Here is a 22,758-nt window from a genome sequence, read left to right on the forward strand (position 1 = left end):
CTTTTTTCTAGGGATTTTTCTACTAGTAACAATGAAAGTGACTAGTTTGATGAGCATCCCGGAGTCAAGTTTACATCTATTAGAGACCTCCAGCACAATATCCTACATTTTTACCCTAAATTTCAAAGTAGGCATTTGCTCTGGTGAGCTGGGCTAGACATTTTTGGGCTGCAAGAATTCCTTTTGTTTCGATGATTTCATCTTGGTCTGCTGCATGCTTCTTTTATACAAAATTCCATATACCCTCCTTAGATATTGAGGGGTAGAGGAAGACTTGGGTTTTAGTGAAAAGAGGGACCTTGATCATCTTAGAAGCTGAAGCAGTACCAGTCCACCTTACCACATTAGCCATTGACATTCCTCCAGAAAGCCTGGAAGGAGAGAGCCAAGAGGCAGTGGTGGCTGGTCCTTGACTATTTAATAACCCCCTTTCTCTTGCCAGGCCAGAGCTTATTTTTAACCAGATTCTGAAAGTCTGAGAGGAGGAGACATTGAGCTCCCCCTAGAGAGTTTAACATGCCATAGATAGCAGGTTTTACAAAGCATTGCTGATGTTTTCTTTGTCAATATCTAATCTACAAGATTAAAATGAAGATGTGGTTATAATCTAGACTGATTTCAAATCTTGTCTTTTGGAGGCAAAATTTTTATTGCTAGAAATGGCCAAGAGTCCTTTGGGACACTAACCTTTGGGTGTGTGTACAGATCATTACTTCACATTAAAATAGAAGAAAATGGTATAATCATACATAGCCTGCTTGTCATAAAATTTAAATATTCTCATATGATGATGGTTCTGAAGTTAACGTAATGGGTGTGAAGAAAACTACAGTGGTGGTATTGAATGCAATGTGTATTAAGTGATACTATTAGTAACTTTATTTTCTCTTTGTGTATTTCAGGATTTCGAAAAAATGATGAAATGAAAGCTATGGATGTTTTGCCAATTCTGAAAGAAAAAGTTGCTTATCTTTCAGGTAAAGTCTAACTTTCTAATCTGCTTTATTTGACTAAGCTGGCATATTATCAGATTTTGACATTCTAAACTAGTGCACCTGCCATAGCATATAAACAAATTGGTATTTTAGTTGATTTTTAACTTCTTTATTCTTTTGAATTTTCCTGAAAAACTAATGCCCAAGACATTTTCTTTAGCTAGCAGGTATATCATAAGTCAGGGAGCACTGTTGATCAAAATATGTCTGTCATTCAACAAATGCTTTGCCCCATGTAATAAGAAAACCCACTGAGTTTTAAAAGTTGATCATTTCAGCGAAGTGGTAGGACTGTGGCTGTGTGTGGATGTGTCCCAGAGTCTTGCCTCTGTTATCTTGTTTTCTGTAGCTCTTTGTTACCTCCTCTTCTGGGAGATAAGGAAAACTACTTATTCCTGAGATCTCCTCCTTTGGGACTCTCTGTACGTGGAATTACTAGAACCCTCATCATGAACCATAAAGTCTACCAGCTGAGTCCTCCATTTCCCTGTCTTTTCAGAATGTGGAAACAGACTGGACAGGCATGGGACTGTAGAGCACCTAACCACCCTTCCCTCTGCACACAGAGGTCAGGTTTTAGCCCCTTTTTGATGCTCTCCTTGGGCTTACCTGTGACATGTACAGAACAGCCCTTAGGTATACACTTTTTGGGCACTGGTTCTCTTGTTACAGAACAAAGGTTTGCAAGATTTTTCTGCTCTGTTATATCAGGGAGTAAAGCTGTACATTGTCATGTGTTCCTAGGCGGTCTTCCTGGAAACCTTTCCTTGATTCATTTTTATCTTTCTCGAACAGGTAGAGTTCTGATCCGATGTATCTTCTTGAACACATTTCAGCTTTTAATTTATAACACTGGAGGCTGTTTTTATTTGTTTTGGGTGTCCTTTGGAAATGTGTGTGGTTCTGGTATATATTTAGCATGAAGCTTCCTATGGTGTTTTTGCCAATCTCATTTGCTTCATGTCCAGCAGTATTTCTTGGCCCCTGGTAAAGACTGTTTGATGATTTTGCAGAAGTGAATCTAATTCATGATGCATTTGGAATGTTAATAGAAGAACACAAGAAGTTCATGAAGAAGAAGGTACTGAATTATTGGAAGTACATGATAAAATAAATAAATAAACTCCTGGTTTATAATACATTGAGTTTTAAAAGTAGCATACATTTGCTGTGTGTGTGTGTGTGTGTGTTGCTGGGGATTGAACCCAGGGCCTTGTGCATTTGAGGTAAGCACTCTACCAACTGAATTATATCCCCAGCCTTCATTTGCTCTTTTGTAGTCATTTACTGACACATGCATAAAAACATATGCTGGCTTTATGACTTCAACATGTAGTTAACAGATTTTTAAGTTAGTGTAACTAAAAGACTATACTTACAAATCTTAGAGGCACCAGTGACGAAGGCAGAAGGAAAACCAATTCCACAAGTTTGTCGGTTTAGTTACTAGAGTCAGCGTCTGGGATGAGAGTCCCTGCTGCTCTGCCTGCTCCTCAGTTTTGAGACCCATGTTGTTCTATCTTCTTTCCTTAAGCATGCAGATATGGACAGATGTAGATAGCAGGGCAGTTAAGATTGGTAGGCTTTGTTTGTGTTCATTCTCTTATTAGGAAGTAAATAATGAATTTATTATCAGGTTCCATTTCTTATTGTCAAAACTAAAACTCTTTATCTTTTAACTAATCAAATAATCAAAACCAGCAGTATTCCTGAGTTTGTCATAAATCTATAATGAAACTTTTAAGTTCTGCAGCATTAGAGTTGCATATATTTTTTGGGGAGAGACATTTTGCAATTACCACAAATTAGTACAGAACAGTTTTAAAACATGAGAGATGGCAGGACTTGCACCAGCTGTGGAGCAAAGCAAAGTCAGTAGGTACTGCCACACTTTTGTAGTGTTTTCTGCATTATGAGCAGAATGATCCAGCTGTATTACCTGAATTCATTGCTGATTGTCTTTAGCTGATTGTCTTTGGAAAGGAAGAGGAGGGAAAATCACAAAATTTAAAATAAGTTGATTACTTATATTGGAATATTATGTTTTTGAAAAATTCTAAAGAATGAGTGAATCTTCAAAAGTAATTTTTACCTGATCCCATTTTTCTTTTTCATTAAGGTATAATTTGCTTACCTTTAACTCCACCTTCTAAAAGTGTATGATTTAAAATACTTGAGTAAATTTTAGTGTATTCATTCACAAGGCTGTGCAGTCATTGTCACCTAATTCCAGAACATTTTCATCACCTTCCAAAGGACCCCACACTCATTCCCCTGCCACATCCCTGGCAACTACTAATCTACTTTCTACTCTAACCTAATTTTTTAATATGTTAGGGAATGTTTGTAAAAACTGTCCATGCAAATGGTCTTTAGTAATTAAATATAAGTAGAATAGCAAGGGCTTTAGTAAAAGCAGGCTAAAAGATAAGTGATTCTAAGACATACTTGTTAGGGCAGAATCTCTCAAAAACCACTTAGAATTCCTGGAACTTGGAATATTTTGGATCCTTAGTCTTATGTCGTTGCACTGAAGTAAGATAGCAACACATTATGTCCTTCATTTAGGATGAATTAAATGAAGTTAAATGGCACATCTGACTCTGTGGTTTGAATATGTTCCCTCCAAAGTTTAATAGTTAGTAGCATGATAGTCTTAGGAAAGGCTGCCTGGGCTGCAGACGTAGCTCAGTGGCAGAGCACTTGCTTTGTGTGTGTGTAGCCTGGCTTCAATCATCAGCCCAGGTTGGGCAAGTGCACATTGCGTGAGGATGCAGCATCCCTCCCCAACCCTCCTCTAGGCAAGATGTGGTCTTTGTCAGGTAACCCAACCTGCCATCGCCCGGATCTTAGACTTCCCAGTCTCCAGAACCAGGAGAAAATACATTTCTGTTCCTTATAAGTTATTTGGTTTGTGGTATGGTTTCTGTTATAGTAGCACAAGTGGAATAAGTCAGAGAGTCAGTAAAAGAAGTGTTCTGCACTTTATATTGAATGTGGTTTATACGCACAGCGGTCTCCCTTGTCCCCATCTGTGGTTTCACTTCCCATGGTTTCATCTGCACCCCCCCACCCCACCTTAGTCAGCTGTGGTTGAAATACCAGTATTTGTCTTTACTCTTTCCAGAGAGATTAGACCACGTGGGCAAATCCTTTATTATAGCCTATTGTTGTAACTGTTCTTTTTTATTGAGTTATTATTAAATTCTTTTATTGAGTTATTGTTAGTAACTAATTTATAAGTTAAATTTTATCATAGGTGTGCATATACAGTAAAAAGCATCACATGTATGGCGTGTGTGTGTGAACACCATGCTCTGGATAAGTTTGACATAAATTCCAGACATGTAATTTTGCTTATAAATATTTTGTGTGTGTGTGTGTGTGTGTGTGTGTATAAAGGTAAGTCTTTAAAAGCTCACTGATCTAAAATTGAATTATAATTCTTTAATCTAAAAAAGCCAATCAGTATTCAAATTTCCTTGCTTATCTCTCTCCATGTTTTCTAACAAGTCTATGTTGCAGTTGGTTAAGATGTATAAGTCTCTTCTCATCTATAGGTTCTTCATCCTTCTTGCTGTTTTTGCCTTATCCCCTCCTTTGTTAGGTTAGGAAGTTGAGTGTTTTACTGTAGATTTTGCATCATTCTAGATTTTGTTGGTTGTGCCTCTGTGTGCTCATTCACCATGTTTCTCTTGCCCCTGAGTTTACTGTAAACTAGGAGTTAGGTCTTAAGGCTTGATGAGATTTGGCTTAAATTTTGCAGGGAAGGAAGGTGAAATACTTGGTGGTGTTTGGTTCTGTGGGGAATTGATTGGGAGAGTCTGATTATCCCTTTTTTATGTAAACCATTCATGATGGACAGGATTTATTGATATCTGTGATTTGGTGTTGCTCCCATTGAATGTCTGAATAACTGAGTTACAGATATTTTAAGACTTCCTTTAGGTTACATGACTAGACAGTACATGAGAATCATTTTAAGTATTCGCAGTCAGAATTAAGTTTTATACTGTTTAGAATGTATGTATGCATTCTAGAAAATAGGAAAGAACATATTGGTAAAACATATTTTCAAAATACCAGCATCTTCTGCTGTGTGTGTATATTTTTTGTTTGTTTGTTTTGTTGTTGTTTTCAGACAGAATCTTAGGATCTCTCTTAAGTTGCTGAGGCTGACCTTGAACTTGCAATCCTTCTCTCTCGGCCTCCTAAATTGCTAGGATTATAGGCATGCCCCACTGCACCCAGCATTGTATATTATTTTGATCATACTAAAAGGAAGGTTTTTTGTTGTTGTTTTCTTGCTTGGATTTTAATTTTATCCCTGCTAATTGTTTTTGGTACACAGAATAATTAAGAGTTTTGTATTGAAACTTGAAGTTTGAGATTTTCTGAAGAGAGATGATCAGAGTCATAAAACTGAATGAAGGACCTCTTATAGAAGAATTTATTTTCCTTTTCTACTTTACCTACAACCTTGAGGGAAGTAATAGACTAAATGTGACAGTTTCACCAAAAATACCCAGTGGTACTTTGTTCGGATTGTGTTCCTATCAATGAGAAATCTGCCTGCCTGCCTGTCAAGGTCAAATGCACTGAGATTTGTACTCCTGGTGTATGGTGTAATTTTTCTCAAGTCCTTGAGCTAATCTAGTTCTGCTCTAAAGTGTTTTCATGCCCATCTTTCTCTTTTTGTACTTGTGACTTTATGTAAGAGATTGGCAAAGCTTGCCTGTTGGTGGTCAGATGCAGCAGATACCACATTTAAAAGGTCATCATTGGGATAAACCTTGAATAGCATTCTTTTCTTTTTCCTTTTAAGACTTTTAAGAACCGAGTTTAAGCAATGCAGAAAAAGAGAAGGTTCAAAATGCAGGAGAGGGTATAGGGAAGGAAGGGGTGGTGAGGAAGGAGTGGAGAGGCAAGAGAGGCGGTTCGGAGGTGACTGGAGCACACACACACAAGAACGTTTTCTCCTCACATATTAACTTAAAGGAAGGCATTCTTCCAACACACTGAAGGAAAAGACAAGGCCGAATCTTCTATTTGGCCTTCAAACTAAGACTTGTTCTTCTGAGTCCTCAGAGGAGATACAGCAGCCTTACACAGCTCAGATGACATGAGGACTCTTGGGCGGTGCGTGATTCTTCCACACTCTGTGGTTGACTTAGGTATCATTTGGACTGAGTGAATAGATGACAATATTGGACTTGAAATGGCTCATAGAGAGTCCCGTCTCATCCTCCGTAGTCTAAATGTGTTCCCAATGTTTGTTTTTTAGGTGGTAGAGATAAGCGTGGAGGTCCCATTTTAACATTTCCAGCCCGCAGCAATCATGACAGAATACGGCAGGAGGATCTCAGGAGACTCATTTCATATCTAGCCTGCATTCCTAGGTAAGTTCTGTGAGGCTTGTGGCCTGTCACTCTTTCCATAGTTCCAAGAGATGTGGCACTATGCTTTTAGGAAACAGCCAGGTGGTAGCCATGACCTTAAATTATCTTTCTCCTCATTAACAATTTTCATCTTGTGTAAAATATTCTGGGGGCAAGGACAAGAAGTTAGGCATTTTGTGTTGAAGAACATTGTGTGTTGATAGTGGATTTGGGAATCTCATTTACCTGGGACTTTAAGATCCCAACCACCTGTGTTAGAAATCCAATAGTCAACAGTAATACGTCCAGCACCAAGACTCGGTGAACTGCATGGTTAGAAATCTAGTGATGTTTTTGCTTGTGCATTTCTGTTCTCATGCTGATCTTCTGTTCTTTACAAATATTCTCTTGCTTTGTAGCATGAAGTTTGTGGGGGCATAAAAATCCTCATCAGCTAATATATTCTACATCAGCTTGGGAACCCCATTACATCTGTGAGACTCCATTAGTGATAGGGAAATTTTTCATGTGGATGCTGAAGAATGCCAAGGACAAGTAATGCTATATTTTCTGGAGAGCCCTGAAGTGAGGAGCATTGCATTGTAGGAATTATTCTGTGTCTAAACTTGAGGAGATTAGAATCTTCACTTCTGCTCTAAGAACAGAGATTTCCCCCTCATTAAAACCTTCATTTAGTTTTTCCAGGTATTTCTTGGGAAAAAGAATCCAAAAACATAGCCATGCCTGGACCAAGAGATTGGGTGTGACAGTTGGAGGCATGCTTCCCTGTAAAGAAAGGGGAACTCCTTATATTTGTTTATTCACGAAACATGCAAGCTGCTTGAGAGCACAGATGATGTCTTCAGTGGAGTGAGCAGGCACTTCTTGAGAGACTCAATTTGAACATGTGAAACAAGACTTGGCAGAGGAGGAACTGGTGTAGATAGTAACTTTAAGGGATGTGTTAAGCAAAAGAATAATGTGAAGTAGTCAATAACAATGTAATGGGTTTTTAAAAGTTGAGGTAAATGTAACTGATCAACTATAGTTGGTGGTTTGTGATGCTTATAACCTGTTTAATGACACCAACCAGGGAAGACAACTGGGCCCTTTGGTATCAGATCTTTGCAGTGGCTTTTGGAAGTCTTGATGATTTAACCTGTTAAGGGTTACTCTTGTACATTTCTATTAAGTGTCCTTCATGGGAAAACTACCACTGTATGTCACCAGTGACTAAATAAATAGAGCCTCCTTACATGTATGGAAAGCAGTTTCTCTTTCCTCGTATTCTGGTACTTCTTTGGACTGCTTAACAGTGGAAATCATAGGTTGGGGCAAGGGTTTCTTAGTTATTTACTACTCACTGTCATTTATAAATAATAATATAGTTATAGCTACTACTACTCAGTTCTTGCGTGCCAGATTCAGTGCTGTTGATAGAAAAAGAAATAGCAAAATAGGATGATCTTGGAAAAAAAAACAACAGACAACTTCTCTTGCCAACAAAAGTGATACTATCCAGTGGGTTAATCAAAAATTAAAGTTGGGGCTGGGGGGTGTAGCTCAGTGGTGGAACATGTGCTTAGCATGCACAAGGCCTTGGGTTCCACCCTAGCACCAAAATAGATGAATGAATGAGTGAATGTTGAATTTTTAAATCATCCATCTAGATGATTTAAAAAATATTTACATAATCGGAATGCTATATATACCTTTGACAATTTGCTGTCTAGTTTTGAAATCTATGTTGATAGTAAATATAAAAAAATATTTTCTATTTCCTTGATCTCAAATAATTGAGTCAAGTACATTTTGGATCATTTAGATGACCAACTTTAAAGAAAAAACGTCTTCATGGATGATCATAAAGATGATTAACCAGTCTTCTAACAGTTTTACTTAAGGGACCTTAGTTTTATCTGGCTTTTCTTTATTTTGCAAATAAGTAAAACTGTTAGAAGACTGGTTAATCATCTTTATGGAAAATTGTGAGCATGCACATAAATAGAATAGTGTAATAAGAAGTCATTTCATTTGTAAATTCCTCTGAGATAGTGCAGGGCTCCCTAATGAGGAGGACTTGAGAATCTGACTGACTGACCTGGAACCATTGATTTACCTTGATTGGTTTTCACATGTGAAAAGTGATAACTGTTTTAGTCAACTTTTTTACTGCTGTGACTAAAAGAGCCAAGAAGAACAAATTTAGAGGAGGAAAAGTTTATTTGGGGCTCACAGTTTCACAGATCTAAGTTCATAGACAGCAGGCTCCATTCCTTGGGGATTGATGTGAGGCAAAACATTGGTGGAAGAGTTGGGCAGAAGCCAGGAAGCAGAGAACTAAGCCCAGCTCAAAAAATATATATCCCAAAGGCGCACCCCCAGAGACCCACCTCCTCCAGCCATACCCTACCTACAGTTACCATTCCATTAATCTCTATCAAGGGATTGATTCACTGATTGGGTTAAGGCTCTTATAACTCAATAATTTCACCTCTAAACCTTCTTGCATTGTCTCACACATGAGCTTTTAAGGGACACCTAATATTGAAACTGTAACAGATACTGTACAATATACCTTGGGGTTCCCTGTGTGTTGAGCAGGGTTCTTCATGCACACCAGCCCAGTGCCCCAGTGTAGGAATTGCTTCAGTAGTGGTACCGTGATCTCCTCTTCTGGGTGCTCTCTTCCTTCCTTCAGCCATGCTTTCTAGAAGCAGGTTGGGTTGATTTCTTCTGCACACCTTCTCCAGTGTCTGTGTCCCACAGTCGAACGTCAGTGTGACCCGAGTAGCTCTGAGTTGTTTGAGTGCTTTTACTTGGGTCACCTCTCCACTCCCCTTTGAAATAACAGTTGGATAACAGAGTGGATCCACAGGGTTGATGAGTGAGGACTTTTTTTTTTTTTAAGATAGAATTTTTTAATATTTATTTTTTAGTTTTTCAGTGGACACAACATCTTTATTTTATTTTATTTTATTTTTTAATGTGGTGCTGAGGATCAAACCCAGTGCCCCGCGCATGTCAGGCGAGCGCGCTACCCCTTGAGCCACATCCTCAGCCCCGACCGAGGACTTTTTTATCACCTGTGTAAGAGGAGCTAGTAGCAGCAGCAGTTCTTGCTGGTATCATTGGGATTCCTGCACAATGATGAAAGTAACATGATTATTGCACTTGTTGTTTGAATGTTTTATGGTAATTATATGGATAAACCACTCTGACCCTCTTGTCCTTAATGAAATAATGTGATGATTTTTGATTGATTGATTTGAGTACACTCACATGTAAGGTACTTTACTCATCTTGGAACTGAAGAAAGTAAAATTTCTTACTTTTAGAGATCTGGCTTATGAGGGGACCTTAGTTTTATCTGGCTTTTCTTTATCTTACAAATAAAGTGGGACTCTTAAGTAAAACTGTTAGAAGACTGGTTAATCATGCTTTCTAAAAAACAATGTCTGTCTTTAGGTAGAGACGGAGCTTAGAGTCCTCCTGTTGGCTACTGCTTATCTAGAGCAGCTGGATTTGAGGATGTTCACCAGCCACTGCTCTCCTCATGATGACAATACTAGACCATACTTTTGACCATACTAGAGCAAATGCATGGAAAGGCTGTGCCTCCCAGCCCAGTCGTGTGCTGTTTCCACTACTTGGGAAGTCACTGGGTGATGGCCATTTGATGCTGGAGGAAGGAGAATAGCTAATTCTCCTGTAAACTGGACTGGGCATGCTTGGTGTACCCTTTGGTTTTATTGTTCTCAGGCTTGTTCCTGTTAGGTCTAGAGCTACTCAGGATTCCTCTCAAGCCCTTTCAAGTGCAGGGCCTTTGTAGTTTGTGTGCATATTGTGTAAGGCACGCTGGGAGAGAGGCTGCAAGGGAATTTGTTTTGGTGTGGTAAAGACTGATACTTGAAATGCAGTCTGCCAAACAGCAGCTAGTAAAACAAACACATTGCTACGGTTTTCCAGTTTCCTGTCTTTGGTGTATAGTAGCTGCATATGTGAACCTGAAGTTGAATGCCTCAGCCGGACAGCAGGCACCCTCCTCCTGTGCTCGGGCAGCACTTGCCTCAGTGCCTCAGAGCCCTGGAGTCTCTGTGATGGGAACCTTGCAGAATTGCAAACCCTATTAGAGCCCACACAGACCCAGAGTACTTAGTTTCTGTGACTCAGGGAACTTTAGAAGACTGTTTCCTCTAGGTTTTTGAAGAAGGCTAAAAAACAAATGACATTCCTATCTATGATGTTACTGGGATTGTGCTGGGACCTGCTGTTTGAAGAAGTGATAGTGATCTCAGGAGGAGCCCTTGAGCCAGTGCCAGATCTTGTCAGGTGCATCTTCACTGGGGGCGTTAAACAGGTTAATCACACCACTTCTCCACATCCTCACCATTCGGGGGATGAGCTAGGCTGCTGGATCATCTGTTTTCTCTTCATGGCTTTACACACTATATTCTCTGTGGCTGGGTTCTACTGCTGGAGTACATATAGACATTTCTGGAATGCTTACGTGACACCTCTCTTATACTGATGTGTATGTCATAAGTTCTTTGCATTTGTGAATCTCTGAAAGCCAGTTACTCTGATGATTTGAATAAACATAAGAAATGAGGAGGGCAGGTAGGAAGATAGGGGAACAAGATTGTGCAAGAAAGCAGGAAATCGGTTTTAGTTTTTGCTTTTCTGTTGTTAGCTTTTAAACATTACTTAGTGAAAGCATTTCAGTTTCTCAGTTTTCAGTTGAGAATAGTTTTTTTAGGGTAATTATATGAGGCAGAAAAATGTCAAATGTCTTCCCATCATCACAGTACATTTGCATTAGGTGAAAACCTCTATCTCATTGAGTGCTCATCAGGTCTTAGGTATATTCCCAAGACCTTGCAGTCATTACCTTGTTAGTGTTGGCACTGGTATCAATAGTTGGAGCAGATGGTTAGAGTCCACCTGTAATAGTGAGGATTATGGTGGCACCTTAGCTATGGGGCCATTTGGAAGCCAGCATCAGAGCTTCCATATGTATCCTGGAAGTTATAATGAGACCAGGTACTTTTCGACTGTTTCAGGACACCTGGACCCTTTATTGCAGCTGTGCATTATATGGGAATATACTTAGGGGTTGAGATTTACTAAAATTAGAAACTTGTTTGTTGTTTTGTTTTTTAGACTGGGTCTTTCTGTACTGCACAGGCCGGTTTCAAACTTCTGGGCTCAGGTGATCCTCCTGCCTCAGCCTCCTGAATGCTGGGATTAGAAGCATGTGCACTGCATCTGACTGAAATTAGCATTTTTGTTTGTTTAACTGCCAAGAACCTGAAGAGTAAGAATATGATGACTCCTAGCATGGCATTGGTTTGTACCAGGGGTCAGAATTGTTACCACCATTACTTTTGTACCATCAATGCACTGGTTGCATCAGTGCAACCAGATGTAAAAGGCAAATAAAGCCTCAGCACTACTACAGAATTAGATGTGCCCTACAGGGCCTGCCAGAAGAGTGAGAGGAACCCCAGAGATGGGTAGACCATGCTTGGAGAACCTCTGAGATAGTGTAAGGGCCAGGGATAGGGGAATGGGAACAAAATGGGGCATTGAGAAGCCCTCAGCACTGCTAGACACACTGGTGAGTGCCGTTTTCAGAGCCGTGGGTAAGTTCTGTCCTGGACCTAGTCTCTGCATGCCATCGTGGGTTTGTACCTCTTTTGTTCTTTCCAGAGACCTTTACCAGTAGTAGTTACTAGACAAGTATATGATCAATTAATGCATCAAAGGCCAGGAAAATGAGCATGATGGTTGTTATTTTCCTCCTGAGGAGAAGTCAGGCTAAAAAACCAAAATTTAAATTCTAAAGGTTTTGTGAAGTCAAACCCTGTTTGGAACCGTCACCGCTGCTCGATGCACATGTGGTTTGGTTCTGTTCTCTCCTGGATCCAGTTGAAGCTGAGCTGCCATGTGAGATGGCTGTGCACTCTGGTTCTTGAGGTCAGTGTGCAGCCGCTTCCCAAGCACCAGGCAGAATGAAGGAAGTGGCATCTGGTGCTCCATGAGGTGGAGCAGGCCTTGTGGCAGGAGCTGTAGCCTATGCCTTAAGCCTGTGATTTTTTTTCTACACAGTGAGGAAGTCTGCAAGCGAGGCTTCACGGTGATTGTGGACATGCGTGGGTCCAAGTGGGACTCCATTAAGCCCCTACTGAAGATCCTGCAGGAATCCTTCCCCTGCTGCATCCACGTCGCCCTGATAATCAAGCCGGACAACTTCTGGCAGAAACAGAGGACGAATTTTGGCAGTTCTAAATTTGAATTTGAGGTAACTTCCCTTGTGTAGCCAAACTCACTAAACCAATCATGTGGTTCATCAAAAGCTGACTTATTCTCACATTCTAGGCTGATAACAGATCTTTAAAACCAGTATTGAACAGGAACTGCATGCCTTTTGTATATACCGAAGGTAGAATTTTAGTTACTATATAAAGTAACAAGGTTGCTTTCATCATCCCAGTTCTCTGGGGTGGGTTGCCAGGCTGCTGAGGGCATGGGGTTTCCCTTGGAAGGAGAAGCCTTTTCCTGAATTGAGCTCAGCCATGCAGCACAGGGACTTTTTAGGACTGCAGATTCATCATCACGGTTTCATCCCTGGAGGTGAGGGAATGAATGATGGGGAGAAACAACCCACTTTAAATTTCCTGAAGGATTAGTATGGAGGAGACTGAGTTCCTCCTGTCATAGATGTTGGAGAGAATGGTTGTCACTTACTGCACATAATAGGTCTCTCATTTATGAAAAAGAGGTATTCCCCTAAAAACTGTTCAGAGTCCTGAATTCAGTTAGGCATAGAGGATTGCTGTCTTGCAGTTATTGAAAGCAAACCTCAGCCTGCTAACTTGTTTTCCTTTCCACTGTTAACCAGCTTTCCTTAGGATACCACAGTTCTGACAAGGTTTAATGAGATGATTATTCTGAACAGCTTAAAATTTGGTTCATTCTCTATTCTGTAATAAATTGGTATATTTTCTAATAATTATAATAATTTTTGGTTGAATAGCTTCCTTCTTCTGACATCCCTGCCCAAACATTAGGTTTCATATGCATCCATGTGTTATTTAGGCTATATGCTATACTTTTCAAAGTGTTTTCTCATGTGTTTTACTTGGATTTTTGAATCTGTTTTTCATAGTACTGACTTTGCTATTTGGAATCTGTACTTGTTTTTAATTTAAATTTGACACTATACTGAACAAGTTTAGGTGAAAGATAAAGTAAGCTTTTATCTTTGTACACTTAGTGATTTTGGAAGACAATTTATTGGGTCTTAGTTCTTTTCTTTCTTTCCTTTTTTTAAATTTTTTCAATGTAGAATTTAAAGTGTGTTGTATTTAATTATAAATGTTCTAAGTAAAAATAATGGCTTGGCAATATAATCCACACAAATATTTTATAGTCTAATTTAGAACTCTCTCTAGTACCTCTCCCAGTTTTCCTGCTGAACAGAGTTATCTCTCCATGGTCACAGCCTCTCTCTCTGAATGGTTGTCTCCATGGAGGTTACTGAAATCCAGCAATAATAGGATTGCATCTGCAGCAAAAGTGCTGGGTTAGAAACCGAGTCCCACTTTCTGGCCCTTCTGCCTCTTGCTTTCTTGTAAGAGCCAACATGGAGTTCTAGGTTTCTGTGAATCTGGAGGTGACAGAGGTGTGATTAAACCAGTCCTTTCCTGCTTATCATTTGGTCCTAGGCCATGCTTTTTTCCCTTTGCCTTGGCCTTTGCATTTAATCATCCCTACTTCATGTTGTACTTGAGGCCTAATACTGATTATCAGTCTGCTTCCCATTCTGATCGGGCGAGGTTAAGATTCCTTGCTTCATTGGTAATTGACTAACGTTTTGTTGCTGTTAAATTGGAATGTAAGATTATATATGGCATTTGGGCTGCTCAGAATCACAGCAGATTATTATAGTGAATGTTCCCTTTGACTTTAGCTCTGTGAAGAGCCTCCGTCAACTTTCTTGCTAAACCTGGGATAGTTTCCAAATTCAGAGTTATTCATATCATATCATCTGTTACTTAATGGGAAGTAAGGGAGGGACAAAAAGAACTGATGAGGGTGGTCTGGTTGGACTAACACTTATTATTTAATAAGCAGCCCACAAATAAATATTCCAAAAGGGTTTTTGAAGCCCACAAGGAAGACATTGGTGTGAAGGCAAATAGCAGGGACCCCCTAAAGTTTTCTACTGGGAAGGAGATGACAAATGGAGAGGAAAGAATGGGTAGAATAATACATCTATGAAAGTGATACTTTTGAAATGTCTGCTGTGTGCTTATAATTTAACCTGTTTCTGGCTTAATGTGCCTGAGTAGGTTAATCTCCATATTCTTAGAAAGGAATCTAATTGCTTTAGGTCTTATGAAAAACGTGATTCTGTAATCCTAGGTATTCCGGCTAATATCTGTTACTATAGCAGATTTTTCATTCATTGTACTAATAATGCATCTTGCATCCGCATTTGTTTTTATGGAGCCAGAACCAGGTATGTCATGTTTTCTGTGAATAGATTAACACTGAAAATCTGTGACTAAGCACTGCAAATTACATTACATTAAAACCGTATAGAATTGGTTCATCTTCTTATATGTGATTTTTTTTTTTTTTCCTTAAGACAAATATGGTCTCTTTAGAAGGCCTTACCAAAGTAGTTGATCCTTCTCAGCTAACTCCTGAGTTCGATGGCTGCCTGGAATACAACCATGAAGAATGGATTGAAATCAGAGTTGCTTTTGAAGACTACATTAGCAATGCAACCCACATGCTGTCCCGGCTAGAGGAACTTCAGGACATCCTTGCTAAGAAGGAGTTGCCTCAGGACCTAGAAGGGGCTCGGAATATGATAGAGGAACATTCTCAGCTGAAGAAGAAGGTGATTAAAGCCCCCATTGAGGACTTGGATTTGGAGGGACAGAAGCTGCTTCAGAGAATTCAGAGCAGCGATAGTTTTCCCAAAAAGAACTCAGGGTCAGGTAATGCGGACCTACAGAACCTCTTGCCCAAGGTGTCCACCATGCTAGATAGGCTGCACTCGACCCGGCAGCATCTGCATCAGATGTGGCATGTGAGGAAGTTGAAGCTGGACCAATGCTTTCAGCTGAGGCTGTTTGAACAAGATGCTGAAAAGGTAAAGAAGGGGCGTTACATGCCAAAACCAGACATGGAGGGAAGCTCCTGGGTCTAGGCAGCCAAGGCTCGGGTGGTCAGGTGCACGGAGGGGAGAAGGTGGGGAATGGTAGGACTACATTTCCTGTGTTTGTTATACACCAGCAAGGTTTATCAGAGACTGCTCTTCAGTCTGTCTTCTCATTTTACTCATTGTGCAGTTCAGTGCTGTTTTAGAAAAAAATTAACGTTTGACTTAAAATTACTGATGGTTTGGTTTAGAATTCCTGTAAGATAAACAAGAAGGGAATTTTGAGTTAAAAGAGTGTTAATTGTGTTGGATTGTGTTATCAAAACCTGTAACTATGTGTGCATTTTGCTAATAGCTGCTTTTCCTCTCGTACAAAGCCAGTGAGAGAACCCCAGTCAGATCTATGTTTGAATGTGTTTTTAAAATAAAAGGTGAGTAATGCCTTAAAAGTAAGTTTCTAGGTAATACAGGTAATAATCACTTATTAGTCTCATGTTTTATTATTGTACACCAGAAAAACCAGCTAGTCAAAGTGAATTCTTATCAATTATTGACTCGTGCAGTCTTAGCAATGTGAAAGTGGGACCCTTGCAAACAGGAGTGTGTTATAAGCCATGAACATGGGTGAATTTATCATGCTTCATCTGAGTTCATTGAATTCTTTTTCCCCCACATGGACAGGAAAATATTCTATGAAGCAAAAAATTGTATTAGAAATCTTTGATACAAAAGGATCTTTTTAAAGGTGAAAATCCAGTATTGTTCGGTACACTTTTAACCTGTTAGTGTACTTTGGTCTTAAGGAGTGCCTTGTCAAAGATACTAGAACAAAATTTTCTTCCAAATACTGGTAAAACTGGTTACTATCTCTGGGATTCTGGTTCAAGACACTGTAACAAAGCTAATTGATAGTTATTTCTGTTTCCTCAAATGTTTTCTTTGCAAATCTTTCATTATTGTTGTGTTGGGGATTGAGCCCAGGGCCTAGCACATGCTAGGCAAGTGCTCTACTACTGAACTATGCTACTTTTAGTGTTTGCAAAAACACTAAAAATAAAAACACAAAAAAATACTCGCTAAGTGGAAATTATTACCTAGGATGTATCAATATAATTAAAAATATAATTAAAGCAGGTAAGGAACTCCTAAGAATCCTAAGAATTCCCTCCTGAGAATCCTAATTGATATCCTTATCCAAGTAACCTGTGACTTAAACCATAATCATTGTTAACATTTCACCAAGTCTTAACTTCTCAGTATATCTTATTGTTTGCTCTTGCCCCCATCTCTATTTACTCTTTTATTAAAGAATGTTATCTGGGCTGGGGTTGTGGCTCAGTGGTAGAGTACTTGCTTAGTACGTGCGAAGCCCTGGATTCAATCCTCAGCAACACATAAAAATAAATAAATAAAATAAAGATACAGTGCCCAACTAAAAAATAAATATAAAAAATAATAAAGAATGTTATCTTTTAGTCATCGGTATTGCTGTCAGTAATCTGGACAGAACCAACCTCACTCAGAGACCTGTAGGTGCCTAGTTCCACCTACAGGTCCTTAGTTGAAAAGTAGTGAGGCAAATGGTTCACAGTGGTAGGAGTCCTGGCCTACAAGTCAGAAGATAGGAGTTTTCTAATGGTAATTCCTAGAGGGCTGGAGTACGTTTTATTCGCTTTGTAATTCCTCATTATTAGATTAAAGTTTTCTTATAGATCCTGCAAGTTCAGAAGTACTGACTTGTTCTTAGAAATAAAGACTCTTCTAGTCTGACACCTGAGAAGTTGTTGAGGAAAGAAGTCACTCTTGTTGGTGTGGCCCCCTCAGACACTTCTTGTTCTGCAGTGATTCCAGTTTGTCTTTTTCTTCTGGTAGATGTTTGACTGGATTACACACAACAAAGGCCTGTTTCTAAACAGTTACACAGAGATTGGGACCAGCCACCCTCATGCAATGGAGCTTCAGACGCAGCACAATCACTTTGCTATGAACTGTATGGTAAGCTGTCATCAGAACAGGTGGATCCTGTCATGTCAAAGCGTTTTAACAAATGGGAGGTGTCTTGTCATGTGAGTACCAGAACCTTTGCAGAGAGGATATGGGGCCTTCAGAGTGACCCTGTAGAAGTTGACCTTCACCTATAGGGAGTTTTACTGTGTTAGAATGTCTAAGGATCTTCTTTTTATGTTTTAAACAAACAAAAATGAAAACAAGCAAACAAACCAGTGAAACTTGAACCTGTTTCTTGACTAGCTCAGCACTGTTGACACTACTCCTGTGCTCTGCTTCCCGGGAGGTGCAGAGACTCCAGGAAAGCTTCTATAAGGAGACTGATCTCCTAAATGGACACTGCCAGTTTGCAGGCTCCGTTCATACTAAGCATGAGGCCAGCCTGCCATCATCTGGGCATACCAGCTCTTCTAAAACAGGATTTCTTCCAAGTTGAGCTGGAAGGCTGCAGCTGACCTTTAGCCTGGCCTGGAACCTCAGGTTCCTTGGAGATTGGTGCCTTTGACACCCTGAGCTGCTGCTGTGACTCTTTCCAGAAGCCTGTAGAACAGAAGGGCCACTGTTGAACCTCATCCTAAGAAACAAACATTGAATTTTGAATAGCACTTTTATCATATTTTTATGGTTAGTAAAACTAAATTAAAATTATGTTGTTCTAAGGATATATGCTTGCTTCCATGAATAGTTAGGGTTCTAGAAATTTCCTCTTCAGGGACAAGGAATTTGAGATTGAACTTCTAGCCTTGTCTGTGAGAATAGTGAGAATAAACTACTTTTAAGCCTTATAACATAGTGTATTAAAACAATATGAAGACAGAGGAAGATGCCATTCAGTTAAAGTTTGGTGAAAAAGTGCTACAGTTTAGGTAATTTAGGTAATTAAAGATAAGATTTGGCAATTCTATTTTTGTCTTTCTTCCTTCCTTCCTCCCTCCCTCCCTTCCTTTCTCCATCAAAAAATTTTACACTTTGAGGGAAGATAGTGTCCGTTCAATTCATCAAACCTGGACATAGATAATAAGGAAAGCCAAAATGTTACCTTTGGGGGTAGCTTCTTAGAAAAATTTCTTCTTACAAAATTGTTATTAATTTTTTCTGAATCTTCTGAAACTTCAACTAGTGGCAAAAGGTACGTTTTATCCACATACAGTACTATACCATATACTTTAAAAATCAGAAATAATATAATGTATTCTAGGAATGAACAGAAAACATACTCCCTCCCCCTAGCAGTATCAGTGACAGACTCAAGAATGGAGAGAATGGGAAGCATGATGTGGAAGACAGGAGAGAAGGTGTGGCTACAGAAACTTCACTTCTGACTTTCTGCATGCTGTGGGACCTCAGGCAGTTTGCTTGACCTTTATGAGCCTCAGTTGCCTAATTGTAAACTACAGATACTATTCACTTTGTATTTGTAAAGCACTAAAAATAGTGTATAACATGTAGTACTTGTTTGGTGGCAATTATTACCTAGGATGTAATAATTAAAAATACAATTAAAGAAGGTGAGGAACTCCTAAAGGTATAGGTAGTATCTATTGTTTTTGTTTTTTAAAGATTTTTAATATTACCTGTATTATTTTTATAAGTTTAAATTTTAACTAGGAGGAATGTAGTACCTCTGTATACTGGGCTGGGTGATGACTGCTGGGGGAGTTTCTGGAATAGTCCTGTCCCTCATTCTAAACACGTCCATGAGTCCTTAGTAATATCCATGACATCTGTCTATACAGAACAAGGCCTACAAACCTCCAGCCCTTTCTCTTGCTACTTACAGTGTTTTGTAAACAACCAGTTGACAATCTGGTTACCAACAATTATGCTCCTTGTCCCACAACACATATTTCTGAAAAGCTATGGTGAGAGGAATTTAGGTATAGGTACTTTTAATGGAGGAACTTGCACATTGCCACATCTGAACACAGGCTTGCTATTAGTTTGTCGGCTGCTGTATTCTTTTCTATGTGCTATAGGTGATGGAGAGAAAGAAAAGGTGTAGTACACAGAATGGGAAATAAAATGATACAGTAAACTGTTAGTATAATGAGTTTGATGAGTGGTTCCCATAGTACAGCCATCTGAATACACTGCTCTTCTCCAGATCCTAACTGAGGGCATCTTCTTGTGTTCTTCCCAACAGACTGTTTGGATTGGCTTTTCCTCTTTAAGGATTCAGAGAAAGGGAAATTAGCAATTCTAAATCACCGTCACTTTGAGATGAGGGAGGGAAGAATAAAATGCTTAAGAGAATGGGTACATTGCATTTAACTTATTTAACTAGTTAGATAATTAATGCCATCACACAAGCAACTGAGGTCCATTCCCACTGATCATGGCCTTGACTGGCACAGCCTTCCAAAATTCCTTCTCTTTCTAGCTGATTCTGACCTGTATGTGCAACTCAAGCAATTCAGGCTGGACTCCTGTGGCTCTGTAAACCCAAACTGAGGCAACTCTACCAAGTTCTAGTTTGGGTGAGAAATAGAGGGAAAGGATGAATAAAAGAAGGTACAAAGAAACAATGGACAGTGAGTTCTCTAGGTGCTTTCCAAGGGTGGGCTGCAGACACCATGGGGCCGGGTGGAAGCTGTTTCAGGGCTTTGTGGAAGGCACTGGGAGAGTGGCTCAGAGCTGCCTTAGGAAGGGAGACAGGAGGAAATGGGAAAATTCTATTAGGGACAAGTGGGAGGAGCCGAAAGGCCTGTATCTGGAGATCCACAGGGAGGAACAATGTGGTGGCAGTGTCATAAATGGTAAGTATGTGAAGAAAAACATCTTGGGATTATTGAAGGTGTGCGCAACCTGCCACCAACCTTGGATGCACTACTGACCCCAGAGATGATTGTAGGTGGAAGGTGAAATGCCGTGGGGAGAATGTGTTTTCCAAAAAAAGCAGAGTTTAAAAATTCTTTTTTAAAAGCCTTCATCCTATTTTTGGAGTAAACTGGTAGACTTAAATAGGAATTTCAACACAGCAGAAAAAGCTTTACTTAAATATGAACACAGCATTTTTTTTTTTAGTGTACTCATGCTTTTATTTATTTTTTAATAGCATGTTTTTTTCTCTGATTTTATGTCTTTTTTAATTAATTTTTTATATGTCAATGGTATGCATTACAATTCATATTAGATAGAGAGAGCACAATTTTTCATATCCCTGGTTGTATACAAAGTATATTCACACCAATTCATGTCTTCATACATGTACTTTGGATAATAATGTCCATCATGTTCCACCATCATTGCTAACCCCCTGCCCCCTCCTTGTCCCTCCCACCCCTCTGCCCTATCTAGAGTTCATCTATTCCTCCCATGCTCCCCCTCCCTACCCCACTATGAGTCAGCCTCCTTATATCAGAGAAAAGATTAGGCATTTGGTTTTTTGGGATTGACTAATTTCACTTAGCATTATCTTCTCCAACTCTAACCATTTACCTGCAAATGCCATGATTTTATTCTCTTTTATTGCTGAGTAATATTCCATTGTGTATATATGCCACTTTTTTTTTTTTAATCCATTCATCCACTGAAGGGCATTTAGGTTGGTTCCACAGTTTAGCTATTGTGAATTGTGCTGCTATAAACATTGATGTGGCTGAACACAGCATTATTTATGGTTCTACCTTGGTGCATTTTCCTAAGAGAAAGTAGATATATTTATACAGTATTTTCTGCTGGCACCAAAAAGATGGACTTGGACTGATGTAGAAAGGAGAGCTTGTTTTTTCGTGAATAGTCTTCAGTTGCTGTGTGTGTGTTTTCTGGTTTCTGGGTTCTAGTTAGTTGCTTCATTTCTGTGCGACTGCTTGCCATTTGGATCCTTGTCGGTATTTGAAGCCAAGAAATGAGGAATAGTATATTTGTGTGCACCCACTTATGTGTTTGATTGCTTTGTGCTTGACAATTATGCTTTTTAGCTAGTTGTTTTATAATTCTATGGTTTGAAAAATAGAAATTGGAGCCAGTACTTAGGATTTATGGAAACCCAGAGAGCAAATATATATATACATAACATCATCTATCAGGTGATTCTACTGTTACAGATAGGACTGTAGTAGAATGTTTCAGAAAGTGCTGTCTGGGTTTCTAGAAAGGAACCTCTACTAACCTTCTCCTGATGGGCCCACTTCTTCTGCCTCTTTTGCAGAACGTGTATGTAAATATAAACCGCATAATGTCGGTGGCCAATCGCTTGGTGGAATCTGGCCACTATGCCTCTCAGCAGATCAAGCAGATTGCAAATCAGCTGGAGCAGGAGTGGAAGGCATTTGCGGCAGCCCTGGATGAGCGTAGCACCTTGCTGGACATGTCCTCCATTTTCCACCAGAAGGCTGAAAAGGTCAGTGCCTAGAACCCCCAGCCCATGAAGTGGTAGCCAGAACATTTCTTCCTCCAGTCATTCAATATGTGCAGCAAATCCTTGGAGATCATTTGTGCAACACTTGACTTGTAAGCTCTGAAAGTGAGCTCTGAAGTCCCTCTTAAGTTTAAATCCAAACTCTCTTACTTGTTGCTGTGCAACCCTAGGCAAATTATTTAACTCTTTGTTCTTTAGTTTTTTCATGTAGGAAAAAAGTAGAAATAAAAGTAATAAAGTAGAAATAAAAGTATCTGTTCAGAAAGGGATAGTTTTATCACGTAAATGTGATCATTTGTGTTAAGTGTCCTGCATAGTAAATATAGGTTGAGAACCCCTTACCAAAATGCTTAAGAGTGTCCAATTTTGTAGCTTTTGCATTGAACATTATTTAAACATTCTTACTCTGAAAATTCTTTTTTTAATATTTATTTTTTAGTTTTTTAGGTGGACACAATATGTTTATTTTATTTTTATGTGGTGTTGAGGATCAAACCCAGAGCCCTGTGCATGCCAGGCGAGCACGCTGCTACTTGAGCCACATCCCCAGCCCATTACTCTGAAAATTTGAAATCCAAAATGTCCCAAAATCCAAAAAATTTATATAGCTCAAAAGTGTTAGATTTCAGATTTTCCAATTAGAGCTACTTAATCTTCATTAATAAGCAGTGACTGCTGTTGTTTTTCCATCCACCCGTTTTTCTCCTCTTCCTCCAAAACAGAGAAAACAGTAACTTTCAGCCACTAGGAAAACTCCCGGGAACGAGGCAAATGGTTACTCTATTTAAAAGAAAAAAATTACTGGTGTAGCTTTCTCGGGAACAATTTTGGTGGGGGGGG

At 39.4% G+C, this 22,758-nt stretch overlaps 1 protein-coding gene across 1 annotated transcript in view; it reads left to right on the forward strand.

Moving 5' to 3' along the window:
• The first annotated feature begins 829 nt into the window (after positions 1-829).
• Positions 830-22,758, forward strand: part of Trio (trio Rho guanine nucleotide exchange factor) — a 207,447-nt gene continuing 185,518 nt past the window's right edge. Inside the window, 6 exon segments of the mRNA XM_015490460.2 lie at positions 830-977; positions 6,280-6,394; positions 12,485-12,677; positions 15,030-15,542; positions 17,424-17,546; positions 21,709-21,900. Of these exon segments, the coding sequence (XP_015345946.2) occupies positions 845-977; positions 6,280-6,394; positions 12,485-12,677; positions 15,030-15,542; positions 17,424-17,546; positions 21,709-21,900 (1,269 nt within the window). The 5' untranslated portion in view covers positions 830-844.

Source organism: Marmota marmota, unplaced genomic scaffold, assembly GCF_001458135.2.
Source record: "Marmota marmota marmota unplaced genomic scaffold, marMar, whole genome shotgun sequence".
Classification (NCBI taxonomy): domain Eukaryota; kingdom Metazoa; phylum Chordata; class Mammalia; order Rodentia; family Sciuridae; genus Marmota; species Marmota marmota.